The following is a 27,943-nucleotide window of genomic DNA, read 5'->3' as shown; positions in this document are numbered from 1 at the left end:
CGCAATGACCCCTGCTGGGATCTAAACCAGCACGTTTCATGATGCCACGCCCACACTGGATGGACTCCGCCTGGGGCTGCGCTCTAAGATTTCAAGCCGTTCGGTACAGCCGCTCTCAACCAGGTAGTAAGACCCCCCCCTCCGCCCCCCCCTGTCAAATATTTCTTGCTTGCGCTGCCAGGGAAACAGATCCCGTCCCGGATGCGCGAAGGGCTAGCAACTCGCGAGCAGTTTGAGCCTCCCTAGGTCCGTTTTCTGCACCAAGGGATGGCCTCGAGAGAAGGCGTTGCAGGAAAGCAGGGGCAGGGGCAAGCAAGGCAAGAGGGTGGGAAGGAGCCTTCAGGAGTGGGCCGCCGCGAGGCATGGGCCCAGCGGTCTTCAAGGCGTTTCAGATAGTCTCGGCAGTCCTCCCCACCCCCGCCAAAAGTCTCTCCTTGGTGCTGTCATAAGTCACCTTTCTTGGCACAGCGAAAGAGGGGCCCCAGCCCGAAACGGCTGGCTTGATAGAAATCCCAGGGACCATGAACGATCTCCCCAGGGCTTCCCAAGGAGTCAGCTCCCTCGGGCATGAGAGATGCCAACGAGGAAGGTTGCAATATGGCCTCTGCTTCAGCGTCAATGGCGCTGTGCCAAGCGCACGTGCCCATGGCATTCGTGATGTGCAGATTCCGTGATCTCAGTTGTTGCTGTCAGTCGAGCAGGGGAGTCTGGCTCTTTGCGACCCCGTGGACCAAGTCACACCAGGCCCTGCTGTCTCCCACCATCCTCCGAAGTCCGCTCCAATCCATGTTTGTTACATCAGTAACGCTGTCCAGCCATCTCATCTTTTGCGGTCCCCTTCTACTTTTGCCTTCTGTCTTTCCCAGCATCAGGATCTTCTCCAGGGAGTGCTCCCTTCTCATTTGGTCGCCAAAGTATTGGAGTTTCAGCATCTGACCTTCCAGGAAACAGTCTGAGTTGATTTCCCTTAGGACTGACTGATTGGATCTTCTTGCAGTCCAAGGGACTCTCAAGATTCTTCTCCAGCACCACAGCTCAAAAGCATCGATTCTTCTGCACTCGGCCTTCCTTATTGTCTAACTCTCACAACCATACATTACATACATTCGTAATGTGCAGATTCCGTGATCCCCGAGAGCAATTCTAAACAGGTCTACGCAGAATCCAGCTTAGGTCTCTTTATTGGGGCTTATTCTTGAGGAGTCAGGACTTTTCATTGGGGCTTTTCTCTCTCTCTCTCTCATGGGCGGAAAGGGTTAGGAGTGTTGAGGATTGCTGCTTTGAGATCACCTGACTGGGCTTGGATTCCTCGCTCCTTTAGCTCTAGATTTAGGCTTGTTGGTGATTGGCCGGTGAAGTCTCGTGGCATGTTCCTTCTGGCCCTCTAGTGGACGAACTTGAACTTCAGGAGGTGCCTCCTGGAGTGAGCCATTCAGTAGTGGCTGATGGGGAGGCAAGAGGGTGTGGGGAGATCGAAGAAGGGACCAAGTGTGAGTGGATCGTTTCGTTGCCGGGTTTGGAGCCGTTTAACATCTGGTTGTTGTGGGATGGACAAAAGAAAATCGCTGAAGATTAACGTGATGCCCGCCAGGGGGAGCTGCTGCTGCTGTCGTCTCTGGCGCCCGTGACGTCCTTAGTGGAATTCGTGTATTTTCTAAAAAGCCTCTGGCAAAACCATGGAGGGTTTCAGTTAGAACAACTAAACGCAGTCTTCGTGATCTTCGTGATCTCATTTCTCAAGCCTGGGTGCCTGGACCCCATGGGATCATGGCCCTCCACCTTCACCCTCGATCTTGAGCTCCTAGAGGTGTTCCATTGGCTTCTGCTTGGACACAGTCTGGGATAAACGGACCATTTGTTTTATTGAAGCAGGTCTTTAAATTTTATGTTCTTCTTGGTGAAGAAGCTTTTGTTCCAGTGAACATCCAGGGGTCATTTCGTAGAAAAGGAAGTGCCGAAACTCATTAGCACAACTCATTTGCATATAATGCCACACACCTGTGACAACACCGGAAGGTGGACTCAACTATATCAGCTCAGCATCTACCTTTAAATGCTTCTTGAATTAGAATTGTCTTCAAAAAACCTGACTCCCATCAGACTTTTTCAATTATTTTCTCCTATGTTGCCAGAGTGGCATGCTGAAGATTTCCATCTGTCTGCTTTATATGTTTTGGTTATTTCCCCTTTTTTTGGAGGGGGGGAGATATTAGAAAGTTGGTCATAGGGGCATTGAACAATGGAGCCCAGAAGCAAGTATTGGCGGTGGAGGTGGGTAAGAAAGAAAGAGCACAATAAAATTTAGAGGTTCCAGAACTCTGCTCTTGTGAACTCCTGTCCAAAATGAGGCCTGGATCTATCCCCCCTACATCAAAGGACCTTGGTCCCCCAACTTGTTCTTTGAGCAGATGGAAACTGAGTTTGGGTGAGGAGAGCATTGTATGCTAGTAAGAATGAATTGTGTGATTGCCCTCCTAGTCACCGCCTCCTCCTGTTTCAGAAGTGTCCAAAAGGACTGTCCTTAATAGAAGTCATGAAGCTGCATGGTGACAGGCATCCTAGTGTGTGAGGGGAGGGTGGGTGGGATCTGGTATTCTTCTACAGTTGTCATGTGGAATGCCATAAACCAGATTGTACAAGTTTCTCTGGGCTGTTTACGCTGCTTTGTCATCAAAGGTGGATGTGATGCCATTCTGGTCTCTTCACACATCAAAAGGTCCCTTTGGATCAGTGGCTTTTCATGTGATGTTCTTTAGAACACCCTCTGAGTTGCTGCTGCCATTTTTGTTCTGTGTTTTGGAAGGACTGATGGCTAAAGGGCAAGCAAGGTACCCTGCCTCTTGCCCCCTTCTGCATTCACGCTAAGAAAAGCAGTGGGATAGTGAAACAGAGACACTGGGTGCTTTTACTGTTTGCAAGAGGATTTTGCTATTCTTACACAATAAAAAATCCAGTTGCAAAGGACCTTATTTAGTGTGTGTGAGTGCACCCACTATCTGTAGCAGAGAGGATTCCTCTGGGTCTCTGGCCTCTGTGGTACACCTCCTGGTACTTGACTTAGTTTCTTGTCCCTGGCTCATTTGGTCTGCTGTCCATGGTCCTGATTGAGATCCATTGAGACACCACTGAGATCATACTCTGGCTCCCCCTCTTCCTATCACGTGACTGTGATGTTACATGTTTGCTATGCAGCGAATCCCATGCTACTACTTGGGGGGTTAAAGATGTGTCCCAGTTCTGGAAATATCAAAGAGTAAGGTCTATTATATTCTTCCTAATTGACTTGAATCTAACATCTGTGCTATACAGCACTTTTCCCATTCCCCCAGCTCAGAATCATCTGAGAATGCTAAAGCATCACAGATGTTTCCAGCTTCTTCATTCATGACACAAGCCTAATTATGAAGTAGGGACCTGGTCTGACCTCTTTTGGGGTGACAAACTAGGGCTCAAGGGCAGAACTTTTGGTTTGCCTGTGCACAGCCTCTTACATTCACTCGCAGCATCATCTGATGTAGCAGGGATGGGAGAAATCCTGTGCCATGGAGCCTGAGAGCATGGGGATCAACCAACCATTCCTTTCTCCAGCACTGTAAGATCTCGCTATCTGCACCTGTCTTCAAAAAAGGAGAATACCTAATATGAGAATTGGACTGAGGAGGTCCATTTTTGGATCCCCACTCAAGCTTGCTTGTTACCTTTTGGTCAGCCAGTCTCATTCAACCTGACCTACCTCACAAGGCTGTTGGGATAAAATGGCGAGTGGAGAAACACTGGAGGGGAGGGAAGCTAAAAATGTAAGAGAGAGAGATAAAGGAGCATGCTGAGAAGGAAGCAGCCTTTTTGCCTTTGTAACCTTCATCCCAACTGTGTGGAGATTTTGAAGAGAAGGGCTTTCACTGCCTTCCTCCACTCTCCTGCCTGCTGCTGTGTCTATTCAAACTGATTACAAAGCTTTTGTGTGTTGGAGGACGATGGACAGCAGATGAGCTGTCTCCAGAGCTGGATCTTTTGTGCCATGTGCATGTGACAGATAGCAGACCCTGGAGACTGATCACTTCCATCTTGGGGCTTTTCTTTTTGTCTGCTTTAATTGCCCTGCTGTGACTCCTGGCTTGTGTTCAAGCAGCAACACCCCATATCCTTGGGTAAGGACAAGTGTGTTTGCCTGAATCAAGTTCTGTTCAAGAGCTTGTTTCTCTTTCTTTCGTCAACGCTGAAACCCAACCAGGATTTTAGCTAAGAAAATTAGCTTTAAACAGGACTTTGCATTCTTCCACCCACTCTGGGCACATTTCCTTTCTTTATACAAATTCTCAATACATTGGTATGAAAAAAAATCCAGAAACTCAGGAAATGAGGCATTTCAATGGGCTAATCAGTCTGTTTTCTCATGGATCGCTTTGACGCAGCTGTGGCAGTGGTTGACTTTAATCTGGGTTTTTTCGATATCGCAATTGCCAAGGAAATCCAGCTATTTATAACAGTGGCTTCTGACAAATGGAGAACTGACAAGCATTTGTGCTGTTTGACTAATCTGTCCTGGGCCTGAGCAGCAGCAGTCAGCCAAGCCTCCCACTTCCTCTTTTGGCCCTGCCTCCTGTAATCATCAACTACTCATCAGAGAAGTTCATACAAGCCATGGCAAGTTGGTGCACTCGCTCCAGCCTCTGCCATGTAGTATTCAGAGAGAAGATGTGGCACGTGAGCAAAGAGGACTTCAGAGTGCTGTTGTGAGAAGGCACACTGAGTCCGTTTCAAAGAGGAGGAGGAGGAAATGCAACCTGAGCACATGCAGCATTATTATTACAGGTGTGAGCGACGGGATGGGACTGAAAAGAAAACAGTCTCCAAAAATCTTTTTGGCTCGTGCCAAGATGTCTATAGATTAGGAATCCACCCCATTTGTATGCCCTGCTATCTTAGATCTATGTCAAGTAATATGTTTTTTTTAAATGCAAGTGATTTGAAACTAAACAAACATTTTCATTTTTGCAATATCAAGATCCAGTAGTTTTGCATTGCTTTCTTCTCTCTTTTCAGAAGCAGCCTAAGTCTATCGTTGGAGGACAGAGGGTCTTTGAAATAATCTGTTGATTCAGTAGTGTACAGGTTTAGGAGGTAATCTGAGGACAGAAAAACAAGCAGTATTATATTCCTGTCATCATCTGTCTACTCCCCCTAGCAATCTAGCGATACTCAAATTGTTCATTTACAATTCTTTTGTCACATAAGTTTGCATGAGCAAATTACTTTCAGAATCCTACATATAAACATCTCTTAAAGAACTGTTTCAAAGCACTGTACATCCTTCACTGATTTGTCAATGCAACCAATGAGCTTTTTGGATTCCAGGATGGGGGCTCATGCAAACTGTTTATGTGAGCTAGCTCTAAGACTGTCTTCAACATGAAAAACAGCCTGCTTCCTGCTGTGATACTTCTTAAATTCTCTGTAGCTTTCAACATGGTGGCAATGGACCACTTCTAACACCAGCTTCTCAGTTTGGACAGTCCTTGTCACTGAAATTTCCTGAACAAAGTTTGAATCCAGTGGCACCTTTAAGACCAACGCAGTTACATTCAAGGAATAAGCTTTTGTGTGCACACACACTTCTTCAGATACAATGAAACTGAAATTACCAGTCCAGACATAGAGGTAGAGGGGAAGCATACAACATAATGAAGATGTTTAATATATTTAAGGACCAATCAGGAATAACAAGCTTAGTTTATATGGTTACCATTTGTTTGGGTTTAATTCCAGTGGGAAACATAATGAAGGAAATAAACAGGGTCTTTCTTGAGCAGGAATGGACAGGAACACAATTCCAGCTGGCTTGGCATCAGGGGTGTGGCCTAATATGCAAATGAGATCCTGCTGGACTTTTTCTACACAAAAGGGAAATAAATATGTCAAAACTGGAGATTGATGGGCAGATGTTTCCTTAAGTGTGGAATGCTGAGAGTAATTAACTGAGACCCTGAAATTCCCTGTGAGACAGGGATGCAAGAGCCAAAAGCTCATGGGATAGTGGGAATTGGACACGTCTGAAAGGTCTAATAAAAGAGTGGGCAGACAAACCCCGATCCAAGAATGGTAGAATCAAGTGTGTGTGAAATGCTGTCAAGTTGCAGCTGACATTCAGTGACCCCCAGCAAGGGGCTTTCAAGGCAAGTGAGAAGCAGAAGTCATTTGCCATTGCCATCCTCTGCAGTTTTTCTTGGAGGACTTCCATCCAAGTACTAATCAGGGCTGACCCTGCTTGCCTTCTGAGACCTGACAGGATTGGGCTGCCCCATGCCATCCTCCCTCCCATATGGACTTGGCTGTTGTTTTAATACTTCGCTGGGATGCCAGAGTCACTCTGACAGGGTAACCACACCTAGCAAGTTAGCACCCATGCAGGGAATTCATATTCAGCTCATCAAAAAGGAGGAGGATGAAGTTGGATTTATACTCTGTCCTTCACTACCCGAAGGAGTCTCAGAGTGGTTTACAATCTCCATTCCCTTCTCCTCCCCCAACAGACACCCTGTGAGGTAGGTGGGGCTCAGAGAGCTCTGAGAGAAACTGCTCTTGAGAGGAACAGCTCTGCCAGAACTTGTGACAGATTCAAGTCACACCAGCAGGTGCATGTGGAGGAGTGGGGAATCAAACCTGGTTCTCCCAGATAAGAGTCTCTGAGTATAAATGGCTCGGCATGTAAGCTTGGTATGTTGCCCAACATCGGAAGTGTTTCCACTGGTTTCATTGGTGAGACAGAATGGAAGATTGTGCAGTGCTTAGTAGATGGCTGTTATTTTTTAAAATAACTTCAGACTCAGGGAATTCAAGTGGCCACTGGCTCAGTATCTTCTGTGGGAGGATTCTTCAGAACCAAAAACATTTCTTGACTTCAGTGCAGACAGTACTTCTGAGAACTGTTGAGGAAGCCATGGCAGCCAAGATCAGCAAGGAAGCCTTTTGTCTGGGCTTCCTGCAATATACAAGAACAATGTCCACATAATACCTTTTATTAGGACCAACTAAAATGACCCAAAAATTTCAAGTTCACCAGAACTCTGGATCAGACTGGATATTACAATTTTAAAAAGGGAGGAGCAGGGAGCGGATGTCTCAGGTCATAGTCTTAAGACCAGATCTCTTCAGCATCCTGTGTTAAATGCTGAACAACGATGCAGATTTAAAATGATGTCAATGTGAGTTTACACCACTGGCAATTCGCAAACAAAAAGCACAACAATGGAGTCTTCTGACCGGAAACACCAAGGCTGCAATAGTCCAGATATCTCTCTAACACACGCAATGAGATATGCAGATCCCTGGAGGCCTGATAGTAGAGGAAATCCTTGGGACTCCTTGTATTAACATGGTTGGAGGTTGCACAAGACATGAAGTCACTTGAAGCCAAATGGGGTAGTTTTCCATTGTGTTGTAGGGGGACACTTTCTGTAGTACATTGGCAGTATGCCTTCTGCAGAAGAAAGTCAACGTCTTTATTAATATGGTCATAGAACAGCACAAATCTCAGCAAAATTCCCAACCACAACAGGTAAGAGGAATAATAAAATGGCTCCCACACATATAACTTTCACCTTCTGCAGTACAGTGAAGACTACATTATATGGGCCAAACTGGAGAGTGTGGGTTGTGCAACATGAAAACAGACATTGTAGAATATGGCTTTAGAAGTTTTCCTGAATAAGAGTTTAGCAAGTGTTCTTTTAACCTGCTGGTATTATGGTTGTTCTTTAATGGAAAATAGAAATGCGCACATAATGCAAATGTGATTTAAAAAAAAAACTTTCCCAAGTTAAATAACACAACTTATTCCATTTTATTCAGGACATCCCAGGTATTTCAACCAGCTCTCAACTGGATTGGATATGGTTGGATTAGCTGCAGATTGGTTAACGTCTACAGCCAATACTAACATGTAAGTAGTATGAATAATGCCAGGGTTCCCATTAATGGCCTTGCTCTAAACACAGCCAATACAATACTGATTCAAAGCAGTCTTTTCAGAATGGTTTTGTACATTGTTGGTCTATCAATAACCACCACAGTGGCAAGTTAGCACCCGTTAGCTTAGAACTGATTTGCACAATAAAAAGGAGGAGGCTGCTCTCAGGAGTCTGGATCCTAGTACTCTGTTTAAACCAGGGGTGGCTAAACTGTGGCTCAGGAGCCACATATATTGTGTGGCTTTCAATGTCCCCACCACCCCATTGGCCAGTTTGGAGGAGGCATTTCTTTCTTTAAATCACTTCTCCAAGTCAAGCCACCTGACAGCTTAGAGAATGCATTTAAAGTTGCTTTCTTTCAATCTCACCTTCCACCCCATCTATTTTCCTTCCTTCCTTCCTTCCTTCCTTCCTTCCTTCCTTCCTTCCTTCCTTCCTTCCTTCCTTCCTTCCTTCCTTCCTTCCTTCCTTCCTTCCTTCCTTCCTTCCTTCCTTCCTTCCTTGCAGCTCTCAAACATCTGATGTTTGTTCTGTGTGGCTCTTAAGTTAAGCAAGTTTGGCCACCCCTGATTTAAACCATGCTGGGAACCTTCTGCCTGATTGAGGAGCCTTCCTCTGATGGAAGAGGCTATTCCTTCAGCAGAAGGCTCCTTCGACCTTGTAGAAGGCTTCAGATTGCAGTGTGCAGAATGGTTGGATACAAACCAAGAATGCTAATCTGCCTTGCAATTCCCTGACATGGATAGCCCAGGCTAGCTCAGTCCCTCAGATCTTGGAAGCTAAGCAGGGTCGGCCTGGGCTAATATTTGGAAGGGAGACTTCCAAGAAAGACCAGGGTCATGATGCAGAGGCAGGCTATGCCAAACCACCTCTGAAATATCTCTTCCCTTAGAAAAACAAGTTTAGCTCACCATTTAGAACTACTGGCTGCCAGATAATCTTAGGATCTCCAGGCTATTCTTACACAATCCCACATGCTAATTGATAAAATTAAATTACCTTAAAATGTTCTTGTAAATAAAAGTATGTCAAGTGTTTTGAACACTTGGAAGTGCTTCTGTACAAATGCTGCATATAACTCAATTAGTTGATAGCCAGTGTGGAGCTGTGGTTAACGTATTCTAAGCCTAGTGATTTCAATGGATTTAGAAGGATATAATTCTGCTCGGGGCTGCTCTGTAAGTGACCAGAGGCCAATTGTTCTGTCTCAGCTTGCCCTGCCTCACAGAGTTGTTGTGAAGATAAAGTGAAGGAGGAGAGAATTCTATGTACTGCACTGAGCAACTGCTGCCAAACAAGGGGTGAGCAAAATGAACTAAAATAGTAAGGGCTTCAAAGTCCGCTTGATATGTGTCAGATGGAACCAAGGTAGAATGAACATCACCTTTTAAGAATGCAGTTGCTTTAACGGGGGCATTCTATGCCACTGGCCTTCCAGCAGAATGATATGCTGTTCTGAGATCTCCCAGTAGTTCATATGTTTGAGCCTTGATTCATATGTACGGTCTGAATGAGGCCACATGAAACTCTCAACACTAAATCCCAAAAGGTAAGACCCACCTTTTCAGGATGGCCTTCAACTAGTGACAGAATCAGTGACAAAGCTAGTTATGCTGCTGGAAATGTTCTATAACGCCACACTGTTATGTTAATTTTAATAATTTATAACTGTTTTAATTATGTTTTTATGTTTTTATTATGTAAAACCGATGTAATGTATCATTATGTTGTGAGCCGCCCTGAGCCCGCTCCGGCAGGGAGGGCGGGATAGAAATAAAAAATTATTATTATTATTATTATAAATGGACCTGCAGCCAGACTCAGTATAATGTTGTCAACTCAGACTACCAGTAGCAGCTCGCCAAAAACTCCAGAAGAGATCTTATATGCACTGTGACCCTTTAGTTGAAGATGCTGAGGATTGACTCTGGGACATTCAGCAAGGCTTTAAACTCTCACTTAAGGAAATATTAGGAAACATAATGATTCATCCGGTTGTGGTAGCAAGTGGAATTATCATTGGCATTGGGCCAGATGTTCTTGTTAAAGCACTGGTGCAAATTCTAATCTCCTTCATGTGGCTTTTCAGATAATATCAGGCTAATCCTGCACTGTGTGTTATATCTGAAGTCTTTGATGGTAGGAGGGAGTGACACAGATGTTTTAACATGATCGATACAGCTTGAATATTTCTGTATTTCAGGTTCACTTATGAGATTGCTCCAGTGTTTGTCCTTATGGAATATGTCACACTAAGGAAAATGAGAGAGATAATTGGCTGGCCTGGGGGTGCTGGCGATGGGATCTTTTCACCCGGTATGTGATCTTTCTTTATGTACTTAAGATTGTGGTGTATTATATGTTTTGCCATCATTTCAGGGGGGCTGGCAGCCATTTTGTTCAATAGAACCCTGCCTCAGAATGTTCAGTACCCTCTCTAGGATAAGTACAGGTTGCGTTGCTATGCTAATCTAGCCCTTCCACAACTGTCCCTGCTGAATACTTCCCTTGAGCAAATTGTGTTGCCTCATGAGCAGCCAAAATGACAGGCAGGAAAAGAGGCATTTGCCCCATGGTTGCACTGTATTTTATGAGTTGAAGGAACAAGTGAGTTGTAGGAACTAATGGCGTTTTAATGAAACAGAGTACATCCAGCCATTATTTTAAAAAACTTCTAAGAGATATGGTGCCCGAATAATTTTGATGATGTAGTCCTGTCTTCATCATCTCAGTTCTCTTTCTTTCTAAAACAAATTGTTATGAACAGAATTTAAACAGCTGGCTTGTTGCAGGGGTTTTGGATGCTCTTTCTGGTCGTCTTGAGCTGATAGTGGGATCAGCTGGGGTGTGGGGCATTCCTGGGAAACCTTAAACATGGCTCAGTTTTTATAGAGGGGTATATAGAATCAAGAGTCTGTTGTTCCAAAGGAGCTAGTCATGTGCTCTTTCCCAGAAGTCTTTGTTCTCACCTAAGGGGGAGATAGAGAGTTGTTAACCTCCAGGTGGTGGCTGGAGATCTCCTGCTATTACAACTGATCTCCAGGTGACAGAAAACAGTTCACCTGAAGAAAATGACAACTTTGGAAGGTGGATACTATGGCATTATATCCCATTGAAGTTCCTCCCCTCCCTAACCCTGTCGTCCACTCCCAAACTCTCCAACCTGGAGCTGGCAACTTTCATGTGCAGAAGTCACCTAAAAGAATGGCAAGATTTGGGGAACAGTCAGAAAGGGAGAAAATTCTAGATTGTCTTTCAAGCAGCTTTCACTTATCTGGGCATGGGGGACTATCCTGTTATTGGAACATAATGTGTTTTAAATTGGTTTTTAATATGAGTTTAATATATTTATATATATTTTTCATTTCTTTAACTCCAGTCGTTGTTATCTTGATGCTACCCATGGTGGGTTGTGAAGCAATGTTCCCTCTAAGCTGCAGAGTCTTGTGAGCAAAAATTCTACTTTGTGAGCTACTGGCATTAAAGTTGTGAACTATTGCATAAATTAGTGTGCTCTAATTAGGGGTCATCCTTCCTGAGCTAAGACAAAAATGTGCAAGCTGGAAGCTAAAAATCTGTGAGCAAGCTCACGCTAACTCAGCTTAAAGGGAACACTAGTTGTGAGATGTTCACGAAAAAGACAGTTATCTAAATATTTCAGAAAAATAAATATGACTTCTGCCTTCTTATAGTCAAAGGCTCATTGGGCCATGACCTTCCCATTTCCTTACCTAAGATCAGATGAGAAATGCATAACTTGTATGACAAGCGTTATCTGTATTTAAGCAATGTACTTGCGGATAGAAGAAGTAACAGTATATTACTGTGGACTCCAGGTGGTGCCATATCTAACATGTATGCTATGTTGATTGCACGTTTCAAGATGTTCCCAGAAGTTAAAGAGAAAGGAATGGCAGCTATTCCAAGACTGGTTGCCTTCACCTCTGAGCATGTAGGTGTTTCTGTTTTATCGGTTTTGCTAATCAAACAAGGCTTGCTAGAATTTTGTCCTACTTGCTACTTTAATCACCTGATCCACAGAAGCATATTTCTCACATACAAAGGGGACTGTGGTATACATCTTCCTGCAATGTGTTGTACTGGGTGGGGGGATATTAAGTTCATCTGTTCTGATTATGTGGTGATATTTGGTGGACTTTGGTCATGTCAGTAGGAAAAAATCTAGTGACATCCATGGAGAGATCAGTACTGAGAGCAATTGGATCACTTATTTGAAGCTTTCAGATGTCTGGCACTCAGGGCTTTTTTTTGTAGTAGGAACTCATTTGCATATTAGGCCACACCCCTCTTTTGTAGCCAATCCTCCAAGAACTTACAGGGCTCTTAGTACAGGGCCTACTGTAAGCTCCAGGAGGATTGGCTACATCATGGGGTGTGGCCTAATGTGCCAAGGAGTTCCTGCTACGAAGAAAGCCCTGCTTCTTATTATATTTTTATACACTTTTCCTTTTAAGGAGCACCAGCAACCTCACAGGGTTTTTGTGAAGATAAAATGGAGGAGGGGAAAGCCACAGACAGTACTCTGAGTTCCTTGGTGGAAGGGGAAGATAAAATGCACTAAATAAACATTCATAAATGCAGACTGGTGTACATAGTTCTCCATTTTATCCTCACATGAACCCCGTGAGGTGGGTTAGGTTGGAGAAGTATGATATGCTCAGGATCTTCTTCCAGTGAGCTTCATAGAAGAGTAAACATTTGAACCTGGATCACTCTAGTTTTAGGCTGACTCTGTAGCTACTAGACCACACTGGTTCATGAATTGTCTTGTAATTCTTACAATACCCTTGCATGACAGATCAATATTATTGTCACTACATGTCAGATAGAACAAGCCTACAGTAATGTACAGTGGGTACATTGATCTACCTGATGTTCTTGGAACATAAGGATTTTAAATTTGTGATGTAGTGGCTTTCACTTAAGGAATGAGAGCTTGTTTTGTAAAATAGGGTCACTTCTGGTTTGATCAAGTAAATTAGTGGTGACTTCCCACCATCATCTAATTCCAAAAAGGAAAGTACTCATTTAGCTCAAGCAACTACAGACTTCCACTCACTCAGGGTGGATTTTCCTGAATTGCAGGCACATTTATGCTTAAATGAGCCATTTTAAAAAAATTCTCCATCAGTTTGGCATGACAGGGTACTTAAAAGTCTGGAGGGTTTTCTGACAGAAGGTCTTATTAAGCATTATTATAAGTAGCTAAAATCGCCTGAACTTTTTTTAAAAATCACCTTTTCCTAATCAACATATATGAAAGCCAGTCTGGTATAGTGGTTAAGTGTGCAGACTTTTATCTGAGAGAACCAGGTTTGATTCCTCACTGCTACACTTGCAGCTGTTGGAATGGCCTTGGGTCAGCCATAGCTCTCGCAGAGCTGTCCTTGAAAGGGCAGCTTCTGGAAGAGCTCACTCAGCCCCACCTACTTCACTGGAAGTCTGTTATGGGGGAGAAAGGTAAAGGAGACTGTTGGCTGCTCTGAGACTCTGACATTCAAAGTGAAGGGTGGGATATAAATGTCTTCTAAAATAAAAGTGGCTTCAGAATACGTAACCCAAGAAAATATGCAGTGAAAAAGAGCAAGAGTCCAGCAGCTCTTTTAAAAAACTGACAAAAATAGTGGCAGGGTATGAGCTTTTGTCAGTCACTGCTCACTTCTTCAAATACTTCTTCAGGTCCTCTAAGCTCCTTAGAGACAAAAATTTACTAAATAGGTAGATACATGGATAGATTATTACAAAACACTCATTGGTCAACAACAACAAAAACCTAATCAACATGAGTTCTGCTGTAGCTTTTTAGCTGTCCATAAAGATCACAGCCCTCTGGGATATTGCCCTTTATTTCACCAGGACTCACAATTACACAAGAGTATTATTGCTCAGGAGATGTTCCTGGTGGATTGATCTCAAGGGTATAACCTGAAGATTTTTCTTTGCAGTCAATGTAAACAGCCCTGGTGTAAACACAACCAAACTAATTTGTGTGCTTTTTCAGAGCCATTTTTCTGTGAAGAAAGGAGCAGCAGCCTTAGGAATTGGTACTGACAGTGTGGTTTTGATCAGGTGTGATGAAAGGTAAGTCTCTTTGAAACACCAGGCATTAAGACCACCATTTCGGAAAGGCAGAGGAAATAAATGTTTTGAAGCCATTCACCAGACAGCATGGCATTGTACTACTTGGCGCATGGAAACCATTCTAGATGTGAAACTGAGAGATCTGTTGGTGGATCTTCCACAGCTTTTTTGAGACTTCATCATAGCCATGAGAGTACAAGGGGCAACCCACATCAGGGTCATGGTGAAGGAGTGAAAGGCAATTTAACTCCTCACACCATTTTTGGTTTCCCCTCAGTAAATGCTGTTTGCCACACTGGATGAAAGTAAGAACATAAGAGAAGCCATGTTGGATCAGGCCAACGGCCCATCAAGTCCAACACTCTGTGTCACACAGTGGCAAAAATTTTTATATACACACATACACTGTGGCTAATAGCTACTGATGGACCTGTGCTCCATATTTTTATCTAAACCCCTCTTGAAGTACAACCACCACACAGAGATGTATGTGTTTGTGTCTCTCTGTGTGTACACACATGTATTTTTCCCTTGTGGGTAAATACCAGTTTTATGGGGGAGGAGTTGACAATAAGAAAATAGCACGAGGAAAAGATTAAACCCACCTCCTACCCTTCTGAGGGGTTGTGGTTGTTATTAGGGGAAAATCAAACATTCTGCAAAGATGTATGTGCATTTGTTCACATAACCTCTCACCCATGTGTAAAGTAGGGTCCGGAGATCTCTGTTTTGAATTAAATGGGGGACTTGGGGGGAGTGAAACACAGCCTCTCTCCCCACTTTACCTCATCATGCATCATTTCTTTAAGTGTTTTTCTTTCAGCCTGGTTTGCGATTCTTATCAGAACCAGTATGGGAGAGAAATGCTTTAAGCAACAGATTGCCACAAGGGAAGGGGATTGTTCTGCCCATGTCCCAGTAAGAGTACCCACTCCCTGAATGGTTGGACAGATACATAAATGCACCTGGTTCCTCCCACTACATTTACTTTGAGTCTAAGCCACATACACACACACACACACACAAAAACAAACCTGTGAGGGAGCCATGAATGGATTTCCTGACATCATCCCATCTCATGTTTAATCGAGGGGCTGGAACAGAAATGAACTTCTGAGAGAGTTTATAGTAGTCTGATGTTGCCTATGATGTTTCAATATGTCAGAAACCTTATATGGAAAGCTAGCCACTCAACTTTCTAACACAGTCTTTCTCTGATGGAATAGTTTTCAATATTTTTTTCATCAGTGGTGTGCACTGAATAATGCTGTTTCTCCAACTGAATGCTGAAGGGAGATGGTCCAGGGAGGATTGTACCATGCAATTCTTGTTTATTAATTAATTTAACACCCCACTTTTTTCCCTCAACAGGGATCCAAAGTGGCATTCCAAGTCTTCCCTTCTCCATTTTATCCTCACAGATACCCTGAATGTTTAGCTCAGTTCTCACAGAGATACACATTCTATAGAACAAGCTTGTTGAAGCAACCTTCAGGCTCTCAGGCTGTATACAATACAGCAGCCTGACAGGATCTCAATAAACAGGGGTTTTTTTGTAGCAGGAACTCCTTTGCATATTAGGCCACACACCCCTGATGTAGCCAATCCTCCTGGAGCTTACAGTAGGCTCTGTACTAAGAGCCCTGTAAGTTCTTGGCTACATTAGGGGTTTGTGGCCTAATATGCAAAGAAGTTCCTGCTACAAAAAAAAAGCACCGGACTTTACGTTCCCATTGAGAATATATCAAGAAACTTTGGAACAATGGTTCAGGGGTCTGTGAGTTGAAGAGGTCTGCTTTACAATTAAACATTGCTATCCTAAGCAGAATTACACCTTTCTAAACCCACTGGCTTCATTGGACTTTAGAGGGTGTAACTCAGTTTAGGATTGCACTGTCAAGGGTTTATTGTTAGTGGAAAGTCTGTTAAGTAGTAGGCAGGATTTGTTGTAAAACAGTTGGGTTGGATCCTGAAAGGACTGTCTCGATGAGCTGAAGACACTCTCTTAAGAAAAAGTTCTAATCTCGGGGCTTTTTTTTTTTGTAGCAAGAACTCCTTTGCATATTAGGCCACACCCCCCTAATGTAGCCAATCCTCCAAGAGTTTACAGTAGGCCCAATACTAAGAGCTCTGTAAGCTCTTGGAGGATTGGCTACATCAGGGATGTGTGGCCTAATATGCAAAGGAGTTCCTGCTACACACACTACACACACACACACAAAGCCCTGTCTAATCTTAAAAATCTTAAAAACACGTCCCTTGGAGTGAGTGAATAAAAAGGGGCTAAATTCTGATTAGACCTAGTCAGGATTACTCTCCTACTGTACCACCTGATCTTCCTTCCCCTCCAGGTACAGCCCCCCTGCAACGCTGTTCTTGTGGGTCTCCTGACCCTTAGAAGCATCTATGGCAGGTGGAGAGCCACAGTGGGTGGTGGGAAAATTTATTTATGAGTCACAGGATCTAGTCCCTTGGTGCAGTCAGCTAAAAAGAAAAGGACCAATATCTAATCCAGACCCATGATGTCTTGTTTCTTTGTTCCAGAGGGAAAATGATACCTTCTGATCTTGAAAGGAGAATTGTGGAGGCAAAGCAAAAGGCAAGTGGATTCCTGTTTTAAAGAAATGAGCCAAGGTGGTTAAAAAAACTTCAGTATATTTTAATTAAAATCAGATTATAAACATGAAATTGTATTTTAAAATATCCTTTTTTTTTAAAATGGCCAGGTTTTTATAGATTAATCTGAGTTTAATATTAACAAAAATGATTCCATATGTGTAGCCTTTAAAACTTAATCATGATGAACTATTTCACAGTGTAAGAGATTTTTTAAATGTAAAAGGCCTGTGAGCCAAAGGTGACCAAAGGTTCTCCTAGGTCCAATAAAGGCTTTGTTCTCTTACTATCCCAAACATTTTCAGCCATACAGCAACCAATGAATTTTTACACTTGCTGGGAAACATTTTTCCTGCAATATTTGATGGAAAATTCCTGGAGATTTGGGAGCAGAGCCTTTTGAAAGTAGGGTTGCCAATCCCCAGGTGGGGGCAGAGGATTCCCCAGTTTGGAGGCCCTCCCCTCACTTCAGGATCATCAGAAAGCAGGGGGAGGGGAGGAAAATGTCTACTGAGAACTCTATTATTCCCTTTGGAGACTTATTCCCATAGGAAATAATGGAGAATTGATCTGCGGGTATCTAGGGCTCGGGGGGGGGGCTGTTTTTAGAGCTAGAGGCAACACACTTTCAGTATAGCATCCAGTGTCTCTCTCCAAAATATCCCCCAAGTTTCAAAAAGATTGGACGAGGGGGTCCAATTCTATGAGTTCCAAAAGAAGGTGCCCCTATCCTTCATTATTTCCTGTGGAACGAAGGCATTTAAAAAGGTGTGTGATCCCTTTAAATGTGATGGCCAGAATTCTCTTTGGAGTTCAATTATGCTTGTCACACCCTTGCTCTTGGCTCCACCCCAATATCTCCTGGCCCCACCCCCAAAGTCTCCTGGCTCCACCCCCAGAGTCCTCAGATATTTCTTGAATTGGACTTGGTAACCCTGTTTGAAGGCAGGATTTGGGGAAGAGAGAAACCTCAGTTGAGTACAATGCCATACAGTTCACACTCCAAGGCAGCCATTTTCTCTAGGGGAACTGATATCTGTTATCTGGCCATCTCTACTCTATAGTAGGCTTCCCAACCCTCCCACCCTGGCAGGGGACCCCAGGATTTCCAGCCTCTTCCCCCGCTCCCCAAAAAAACGGAAGGGGGGGAAGGGGGGAAACGGCACCAAGGAGCGTGGCGAGCCGCCCCATCTCGGAGCGGGCAACACCACTGCGTTGCTGCCGCCTCTTCTCCGCTTCACTGTGGCTGCTCCTCCAAGATGGGCTCAGGCTGGGCCCATCTCGGAGGAGCAGCTGGAATGGGGCGGGGAGGGGGCGGCGGCAGCACGGCGGCATCACCCGCTCCGCCTCTGAGGTGGAGTGGGGGGGCGGGCCAGGAGTGTGGCGGGCTGTGAGGCTGGGTCCTTCTAGGACCCGGACTCGCGGCTCGCCGTGCTCCTGGCCTGCCTCCACCCTCCCCTCCTCTGGTTTCGCCTCGGCTGCTCCGTGGCTGCTCCTCCAAGATGGGCTCAGGCTGGGCCCATCTCGGAGGAGCAGCTGGGATGGGGTGGGGAGGGGGTGGCACGGTGGCATCGCCCGCTCCGCCTCTGAGGTGGAGTCGGGGTGGGGGACTGGGGGTGGGCCAGGAGCGTGGCGGGCCGCGAGTCTGGGTCCTTCTAGGACCCGGACTCGCGGCTCGCCGTGCTCCTGGCCCGTCTCCACCCTCCCCTTCTCTGGTTTCGCCTCGGCTGCTCCTCCGAGATGGGCTCAGGCTGGGCCCATCTCGGAGGAGCAGCTGCGGTGGGGCGGGGAAGAGGCAGCGGCAGTGCGGCGGCGGCGCCCGCTCCGCCTCTGGGGTGGAATCGGAGAAGGGGAGGGTGGAGGGAAGGAGTTCAATTGTGCTTGTCACACCCTTGCTCCTAGCTCCACCCCAGTGTCTCCTGGCTCCACCCCCAAAGTCTCCTGGCTCCACCCCCAAAGTCCCCAGCTATTTCTGGAATTGGACTTGGCAACCCTACTCTATAGTATGCCACAAAATCTGCCGCTCAAAGTTGCTTCTCCCCCAGGAAATAGTCTGGAAATAAGGTGTAATTCCAGCAAAAATCCAGGTTCCACCTGGAAGCTGACAACCGTAATAATCAGTATGTTTCCCTAGTGGGGCAAATGATGGCTCTCTGGGGCTGTTTCAAGCCAGAATCACAACCCTTTCCTGCTAGAACCCCACACTACTCTGGCTTTCCTCCTTGGCAGGGCAAAGTCTCTGACAGTCACCTATTAAGAATTTGCATTCCAGAGCAAGGTATTATGAACTTTATCTCCTGATGAAGGATTTGGACTACTTCTTCATTGCCATTCTGAGGCCATCTAGGCCAAGGGGGGAAGGAAACCATATACATGCAGCATATCAATAAAGACTTGTGGCCCAACTGCAAGCTGGCTTTAAATTAATTGACATTTCAAGACTGCAAATATTTTTGTTGGGAGCCCACAAATGAAGCAGAATGCATTTGAAGAGCTGTTAACTTTCTGTGGGAGGACTGTTTATAGAAGTCATTGCTACAGGGCATCCATTTTAAATCTGAATCGTCTGGCTTCAGCAGAGTCAATCTTGCGCCGCCATCCGCCATCTGATTGCAGCCAGCAGAGTAACTTTAGACTGTGTGGGTTACTCTTTCAACAGCGTTCAGAAGTGAAAAACAAACATGGACCTTTCCAGATGGCCATTTTATTATGTTTCAGGAAAAGGCTGTTGAAAAGAAAACATTGGTATGTTTTCACCACTCTGATGGTTTGCTGCCACCTACAGGGAAACACTGCAATAACGTTAGCAAATAAACAGCTAAAGAGTGTCTTGGTTCAGACAGAATGCAAAACCATGGTTTTTTTCTTAAAACTAGGGTGCATTTGTGAAACCAGGATTTGACTCGGGGACAATAATTCCAATCTAGGGTTGTCTAAAAAAAGAAACCCAGCTGCTGTCCTTGCTTGCTGTGCAGAGAGGGCAACACCAAGGATTGAACAAGCAAGGATTAAAGCAAAATGTTTGCATTTATGCATCAGGTGTTAATACATCATCTTCAAACCATGGTTCTGCTCCTTGCTTGAAGTTCCCTAATGAATCATAGTTAGTGGAGCGATCTGAACAATCCCACACACACAAAAACAATTGGTTTGAATAAACCATGGATTTGCAAGCCAAAATATAAATGGTGCTAATAATGACTTCTGTTTGCTGTGTGGTTGCTTCCTCTTCCTCATAATGGGTATCTGAATACAATACATGATGTGATGGCTGTGTGTGCACTATAATTTTATCCTGCGCTTTGTCCAAGGTGGCATATGTGGCTCACCTCCCTCCATTTTATCTTCACAATAATCCGGGGAGGTAGATTTGGGAGGGAGAATGGCTGGCCCAAGGTCACTCCATCATTACTACATGGGGATTTGAACTGTCTCCCAAGCCGTAGCCTAATGCTTTAACTGCTACATCACACTGATGATGTCATCACACCAAGCCTGACATCATGAAATGGGCAGAGGTTGGGAAAAATATATCACAATGAGATTACACACTGTATTCTATTGCAGTTCCAATTATGAGGAAGAGGAAACCAAATGGCTAGGAGGGAATTGTTGCTTTGACTCTCTTGTATGTTTAATTTGGGACTAAACTTCAGCTGGCAATATAAATCAGTTGTGTGTACTTGCATGATTGTTAACGGAGTGTCAAATACTAACTCTATGAAATGTCTGCTAATGTAGATGCTTGGTTGCAGATATTAAAAACTGTTCTTTCCTCTGTAACATTTTTTTCTGCTTCTCCCCCCCCCCCCCCCAAGGGATTTGTTCCATTCCTTGTAAGCGCCACAGCAGGGACTACCGTCTATGGGGCATTTGATCCACTCATAGCTATTGCGGATATCTGCAAGAAGTACAAAGTCTGGATGCATGTTGATGTGAGTACTGGTTGCTGTCCTTTGGAACTGAGTTTATAGCTAAGACCCAATAGAAAGCCAGTATGGCCAAACCCACGCTCCTCTGGGTGAAAATCACCTGCCTAGCAGAGTGTCTGCAGGATCTGGAAGTGACAAGCGGGGCATAAAGAAGGGGCTTTTTTTGTAGCAGGAACTCCTTTGCATAATAGGCCATGCCCCTCTTAAGTATCCAATTCTCCAAGAGCTTACAGGGTTCTTATTACAGGGCCTACTGTAAGCTCTTGGAGGATTGGCTACATCAGGGGTGTGTGGCCTAATATGCAAAGGAGTTCCTTCTACCAAAAAACCCAAAACCCTGCTTAAATGTGATGGCAACCCTATGTTCTTTGTCCATAACATCTGGCATTCAGAGGTATACTTGGTTCTCTACATGGAGATTCTGTTTTACAGCTCAGTCTTAATGGTTATTAGTAGATCATGAATTCACCTTTAAAGCTCTTAAAGTTGATGGCTACATGAATTTAATGAAGGCAGGAGTCATTTTGTAGAAAAAGAGGTGCTGGAGCTCATTGACACAACTCATTTGCATATGCCACACACCCCAACATCACTGGAAGGTGTACTAAATTATATCAGCTCAGCATCTACCTTAAAATGCTTCTTGAATTATAATTTTCATGATAAAACCTTACTCCATCATACTTTTAAAATTACTTTCTCCTATTTGGCCACAGTGGCATGATGGATTTCCATCTGCTTTATATGTTTTGGTTACTTCCCCATTTTTATGGGGGAAAATATTAGAAAGTTTGTCAAATCTTAGAGTTCAGCAAAATTCTCATAGGGGACTTGAACAATGGAACCAAGTATTTGGGGGGGAGGGTAAGAAAGAAAGAGTACAATAAAAATTATAGGTTCTGGAGCTCCGCTCCTATGAGCTCCTGCCCAAAATGAGGCCTGCATGAAGGTATGATTGGATAACTTTCACTTGCCATCCAGGTGTTGGTCTTTGTTCCTCATATCCTTGGCTGCTTTCCAAGCCAGAAAGAACTGACTCAGGCATTTGGAGTTCAACCCCAGAAACCAATACAATTGAGCACAATTAATGGTTATGATCTTCTTTTGCAGGGAGCGTGGGGTGGCGGCTTGCTGATGTCGAGGAAACACAAATGGAAATTAAACGGTATTGAAAGGTAAAGTTCTAAGAAGCATTGTTATTATACTGTGTGCACATTGCAGCATCTGGCACTGATTGCCTACAAATTAAAGTTCATTTGAAGTGCTCTTGTCAAATGTAGCAGCATTATTAACTATTGGTTGGTTTCCAAAGGGCTGATTGAACAAGTGGAAGGCACTCATGGTCACACAAGGCAGTGATTTCCACTGATTCTTCCTCCAGCTGCAACACCCCCCCCTTGCCTGTACCACACATCTCCTGCCATTCCCTTAATCCTCAGGAACAAATGTAGGGGGGAGATAGCTGGAGGAAGGGAAAACCTGCACCATAAGCAGAATTCTGTTTGCTGTTTTAATGATCCAACTTAATTTTTGAAGTTCTGGTTGTTGCTGAAATAATGGGTGTATCTTTGGATAGCAGAAACAATCTGACATAATACCAATTACTTGAGATGTGACATTTTTATCAACCTTTTACATTGAAACTAGGATTTTTTTAAAAAGTCATGATTTAAAAAAAAGAAGGGTTAAAGAAAGAGAGTAGCAAAAGGGAACACAGTCAAAATTGGGTGAGAGGGAGATTTTATATGGCAGTCAAAATAGCATGCCATTTCTGCAGTTACCATGGATATTCAGCCATGTGAATTGCACAGGATATGCTGATTCTATTCCCATTTCTTGCAGCTGTGTGGACAGGCTTGTTTTAATTCATGCTGATGTCTGGATTCTGGAGGCCAGAACTGTTATAACTGCATGCCTATTACTTCCAAATCAGAACTTTCTGGACATGCTCTTGAGCATCTTTTCCAATGCTAGCACTAGTTCCCCCCTCCTTTTTTTTTGTGTTAACAGTAGTCCAACATTTTTTTTAATGCTCCTGTCGCTAGAAAACTTGTATTTTTATATAGCATGGCATGATCCTGCCAAAGTGAAACATTTTATGGTCTATTAATTTCAGCAGGAACAATTTAAATGTGTGCTTAACTCTCCTGTTGAAACAAGTTGTAGGTAAAGTCCAGCACTGTCCTCAGGAGGAAGCACAACTTATTTCAGTGAGACTCCAGTCCCATTAACACATTCAAAGACAGCAAAGTCTTAAAGCAGCTTAAGTTTGAGTGGGTTGTACCCAGTGTTGCTGATATGTAATTGTTAGATTAGGTTGAGAGACAGCTAGCCCAATAGGAATCTTATTTATCTATGTATACCAGGCTCAACCATTCAGAGAGTCAATGCTCAATAAAGGACTCTAATTTAGTAAAAACCAATTGTAATTTATTTAGAATAGTAGTTCTTTCACACAAGGTAAAATACAAAACATTCACACATTCATACAGGTCTAGGAAAAATAGATAGATTGATAGGGACACATATCAGGGTAGACATACAGGGCGATATTTACCATCGTAGTTCTTCCAGGAAGGTTCCAATGGCGACATGAGAGGACAGGGGAAATGGACCCAAAACTGTGGCCAGAATTGGGGATGGATCTAGACAGCGGAAGGTGGGTTGCTGAATAGAAGGCACACATGAGTGGAGTTGGGTCAGAGGTTAAATAGGCTTCCTCAGACCCTAAGGGACTGGGAGGTCTTGGGGAGGAGCAGGGGGAGGCTCTATGATGACCAAGGAGGCTGGACATCCCTTGCTGACACCTAATTGGATGCCAGTTTTGACCAATGAACTTCACCTTAGTCTGGTGAAGCTGGAAATTTCCAAGCTGCGATGCTGCCTGGGGCGGCTCCAAGGTATTAGACTAGGGTGAGAATGGAAATGGCTGGATATTTAAGATTAAATGGGATTAGCTGGGAAGGTGACAATAGGGAATCAAATGCTGGCCTAGGTACCACCCGGTGTAGACAAAAGACTTGATGGAGACAGGAGATGTCCTTCCTCTTTCTCATCTTCTGCTGGGCAAGATTTATTGTTCTGGTATTGCTGAGCAATTAGGATCAACAGTGGAGCTATTAATCCATTCATAAAACAGATGGGTTGCTTGCAGGCTCAGGGTGTGTACGTGTGACTTTCCCACTAAGAAGGAATGAGTTCAGCCTGGCAGGGTATGCTTGGATCAGGAAAGCAAGATGGATTCTGCTGTTGTTAGCTTTAGGTCCATGGGGCCAGGCTGGAAACATGGTGGCCTGGCTTCTTCCACTGCAGTGGCCAAGACTGGGCACACAAGGAGCAGCTGGAGCATGTCTGTAGTTCTGGCTAACACTCTTCAGAGATGTAGAATGCAAAGCTGCCATATAAGCCTTAGAAACTGTAAGCAAAGTCCACTTCTTAGAGCAGAGGTGTGAGAGTCAAATCTCCAGGCACCCTGGCAACCATGCTGGTGATCATGATGTTCACATGTATGAAAAGTAGGGGGCTTTTCCTCACAGTAATCAGAACCTAAGACCTGGGACCATTGCAACCAATAGTTTTAGGTGTGTGTAAATATGCATCAGATTACCACCATCATCTTCTTTGCAAATGGATACATTTTATAAATTTTACTGGATGATATATTATCAGGGGTGGCCAATGGTAGCTCTCCAGATGTTTTTTGCCTACAACTCCCATCAGCCCCAATCATTGGCCATGCTGGCTGGGGCTGATGGGATTGTAGGCAAAAAACATCTGGAGAGCTACCATTGGCCACCCCTGGATTATGTGATGCTAAAAACATATAAATAATAATATTTTTTGCAAACCATATACTTACAAGAAAACAGTAAACTTAAGGGACCATGGTGAACAGTGTAGTCTAGTAAGAAAAAACACAGTGTATAGATCAATCTCTCTATATATATGTAGATATAGATATATTCAGATTATTGAAACCCACTGTACACACTCATCTGTATAGACAGCCCACAGCATATGTCTGTCTGTCTGTCTGTCTATCTATCTAGTGTGGTCAAGTCGCAAACTAGGTCAGTGGAGTTTGAAGATTCCTTGTTGCAGATATTCAAAGAATCCAAGTGGTCAGCACTCTATTCCAGAGTGTCAGAGGTTTCCACAGTCTTCATCAGGACCACATAAATAATAGAACAAAAGGCTTCAACTATTAAGTGTCACTTCTTTCTGATTAAAATCACTGTGTAGTCAATTTCAAATCAGCCATACAGTTGATATATATATTGTTGTGAGTTGCATATACTAACAAGATGCATTGTAAAGCTGCTGGTCATGAAATCCACTTCATTGAATGGAAATTACCAGTCTCTGCATACCCTCCCCAAGAGATTTCTTTTACTGATGCTTTAACAGTACTGTAGCAATCATTATCTTTTATGATATAATGGTACCCCAGGCTGCCTAATGCACTGTGTTGGCCCAAATGCCTTTTCAAGTTAAGTTGGTGGATTTTAGTCAATTTGGCAAGATGGTAAAAATTAGCACCGGGTCAATAACCTATGTATACCAGAGTCGGTATTTCCCAGGAGCCCTTAAGTCAATGGTGAGATTTTGGATATAAAGTAAATTAGTTTTATTCAAGGAAATTCAAGCACACAAGGGGAAATCATACATTCAATACACACAGTTCAGAACTTGGAAAATAGCTAGGAAAGGTAGGGATGTTAGCATTAGCAGAAGTATCATTGGTGGGTAATATGTTACTTGTCCAGATGAGAGAGATTCAGCAGCGAGAATGGGGGGGGAAGGCATAAGATGACCAGTGCCATGCAGAGAAAGGACCCAAACCAATCAGACATGGGGGGTGACTCTTTCAGCAAGGTAGCTATCAGGAAAAAGTAACACCTGAATGGTAAGAAAGTCTGCCTTAAATAGACAATTTCATGACCTGGAGCAGGGTTCAGTGAAGGGATTGCCTCGCTGGTCAATGATTCTCAGGAAATTTAACAATAGTACCCAACGACTGTAACATGCCTCTGAGTAAAAACATACACCAAATAAAGAAAACTGGAATGGGCAATTTAGGGTCTGATGGATTGTTGTGGTGACACCTCTTGGAAACAAAGGGATCAGGAGTGGTGGAGATGGGTAACAGGATTTGGCTGATGACTGTAAAATGATGAGTGAGATTAGTCCAATGATGTTCTATTGACAGAGGTGCTGTTTTAAATTGGTGGCAGGAAAATTCCACCAGTAATCATTATGGTTGCCTCACATCAGTTCCTTTGTCTTTGGTTGTGCAGCCAAAATCTGCATGATTAAAGCTGATGCAAAGATCCTGGAATGCAGTCTCTTCATGGCTGCTTCAGGAAAATAGTGTATCATTTTGAAATCTCCAGGAACATGGCTTCCCCTAGGTCTGTTGCTGGTCTTGTCTTCCACAAAGACAGGGCTGCAGGTGTCTGCAATGGGGGCTGGGCAGCTAAGGGATGGAGCATGGTCTGAAGTCCTTGTAGTTTCTATGGGCAGAGCAGCCCACAGCATAATAGTTCCAGTGAGAGGTGCCTTGCACCTGGCTTGGCTCAGCACCAGGGGTAGTCTGAAAGGGTCATATATCCCAAAAGCTAGACTGGCATGAGTGCCAATCTATATACAGTCCATTAGAGTCTAAATTCAAGTGTGGGGGTTTCTGGAAATCATGGGTCTTTGGCTACAACTTTACCAGCAGCACTGCAAGTCAATGGAATGTGTCAGGAAGTGATCTTTGCTCCTAGGAGAATTGGTGCCCATACTAGTACGTATTTCAGTTCTTAGTGGTGGGATTTATTCTCCAACATGAAACATTAAACTAATCTATCTGTGTTTTAACATAATTGTGGTAATTTCACAAGAGAAAGTAGTAAAGACAAATCCACAAAAAATACCCCTCATTTAGTTGGAAAATGAAGTTTAGATTAAGTACAACCGCTGTTCTTTTAAGATAGTTCACTTCTATTGTAGTATTCTGTACTTAGGCACCAATAGCAAGGTGTCTTTATGCTAACATGCACCTTCTTCGTTTACATCCAAATGAGCTCTCTTTTTTTAAAGCAAAATATACAGCAGTCCTTTCTCAGCTGCTTCTATGTATCTTTTTTGGCAGGAGAGGGGACAGTAATTTACAATGGAATCCCAAGAACATTTTTCTGGGCATCAGCTCCATTAAATAGATCTGAGCAGACTGGCTTACTAGGGTAGCTGTCTTAGTGAGCAAGCCTAAACAAGTCTATTCAGAAGTAAATCCCATTGTATTCAATGTACTCCCAAGAAAGATTTCTTAGGATTGCATCATTAAACATATCCTCATTATGCAAAGGAAGTAATGTTTCCAAAGCACCAAATACCAAGTGAAACTAGGTTCAGATGTCAGTTTATTCAGTAGATGGACTCTTGACTATTTGTATTCTCTCAACATCAGTAAAACGTAAAATGGGACTAATAATAGTCTCATAGAGTTTACATAGTGAATTAAGGAGAGGATATATGTTGAATATTAAAAACACTGTATAAACCATGTGAATATTTAAGGAGGAGACTAGAGGAGAGAATTTAATCTTCCTAGCACAATCTCAGTGTTGAGCTTTCAAAACAAAGTTCAAAATATCTGTGCTAAGACATTGTCATTTCCAAGGAACATTGCCCATATGAATAAATTTCAATTAACTCCTCTTGGATGTTCATGAAAGACCTGACTGTAATATCAAACAATTCTCCTGGGTTTTTATAAAAAATTGCTCAGTTTTATTTTCAGCCACATTTCTTTGGCCTCACAAAGGTCTCCCCTTTTGAGTTTGCCTATTTGCATGTGTTTCTCTGATTGCAATCCAGCCTCTTGATGTCTCCTTTTTAAATGGTATATTGTTCTAGAGCCAATTCTGTGACCTGGAACCCACACAAGATGATGGGAGTCCCCCTGCAGTGTTCTGCTCTGCTCGTTAGAGAAGAGGTACATCTCTCGGTCCATTTGCTTCCCAGGTCCCTTTTGGCTCTTCTCCTTTTCATGTGCCAAATCCTTTCCCCAGGACTGTGATACCAACTAATCCACCTTCCCCAGGACTGTGATACCAACTAATCCACCTAAAAGTGATGGAGATTGTTTCTAGAACCATGAAATATGCCAATAGGCCTTTGGTTAATCCAATTGGTTGCAATGGCTATCTGATAGGAAATGAGGCTGCATTTAGATCTGCTCTACGGCATTGTATCCCACCAAGGTCCCTGTCTTTCCTAGCCTTCACCTCCAAATTTCCACGAATTTCCCAATCTGGAGCTGGCAATCCTACCCCTGCATCT

The 27,943-nt window shown here is 43.7% G+C and overlaps 1 protein-coding gene across 2 annotated transcripts in view; it reads left to right on the top strand.

Moving 5' to 3' along the window:
- The window catches only part of GAD2 (glutamate decarboxylase 2), a 48,636-nt gene that overhangs the window by 7,765 nt on the left and 12,928 nt on the right, over window positions 1–27,943 (top strand). For both annotated transcript variants that reach the window (XM_060248331.1, XM_060248330.1), the window contains 8 exons: window positions 7,849–7,939; window positions 10,171–10,283; window positions 11,804–11,919; window positions 13,990–14,069; window positions 16,614–16,668; window positions 20,504–20,620; window positions 21,728–21,792; window positions 27,518–27,596. In XM_060248331.1, the coding sequence (XP_060104314.1) occupies window positions 7,849–7,939; window positions 10,171–10,283; window positions 11,804–11,919; window positions 13,990–14,069; window positions 16,614–16,668; window positions 20,504–20,620; window positions 21,728–21,792; window positions 27,518–27,596 (716 nt within the window). The remainder of the gene's footprint in view (window positions 1–7,848; window positions 7,940–10,170; window positions 10,284–11,803; window positions 11,920–13,989; window positions 14,070–16,613; window positions 16,669–20,503; window positions 20,621–21,727; window positions 21,793–27,517; window positions 27,597–27,943) is intronic.

The sequence above is a fragment of the Heteronotia binoei genome, chromosome 10, assembly GCF_032191835.1.
Source record: "Heteronotia binoei isolate CCM8104 ecotype False Entrance Well chromosome 10, APGP_CSIRO_Hbin_v1, whole genome shotgun sequence".
NCBI lineage: Eukaryota > Metazoa > Chordata > Lepidosauria > Squamata > Gekkonidae > Heteronotia > Heteronotia binoei.
This window is presented reverse-complemented; position numbering and strand designations above follow the sequence as displayed.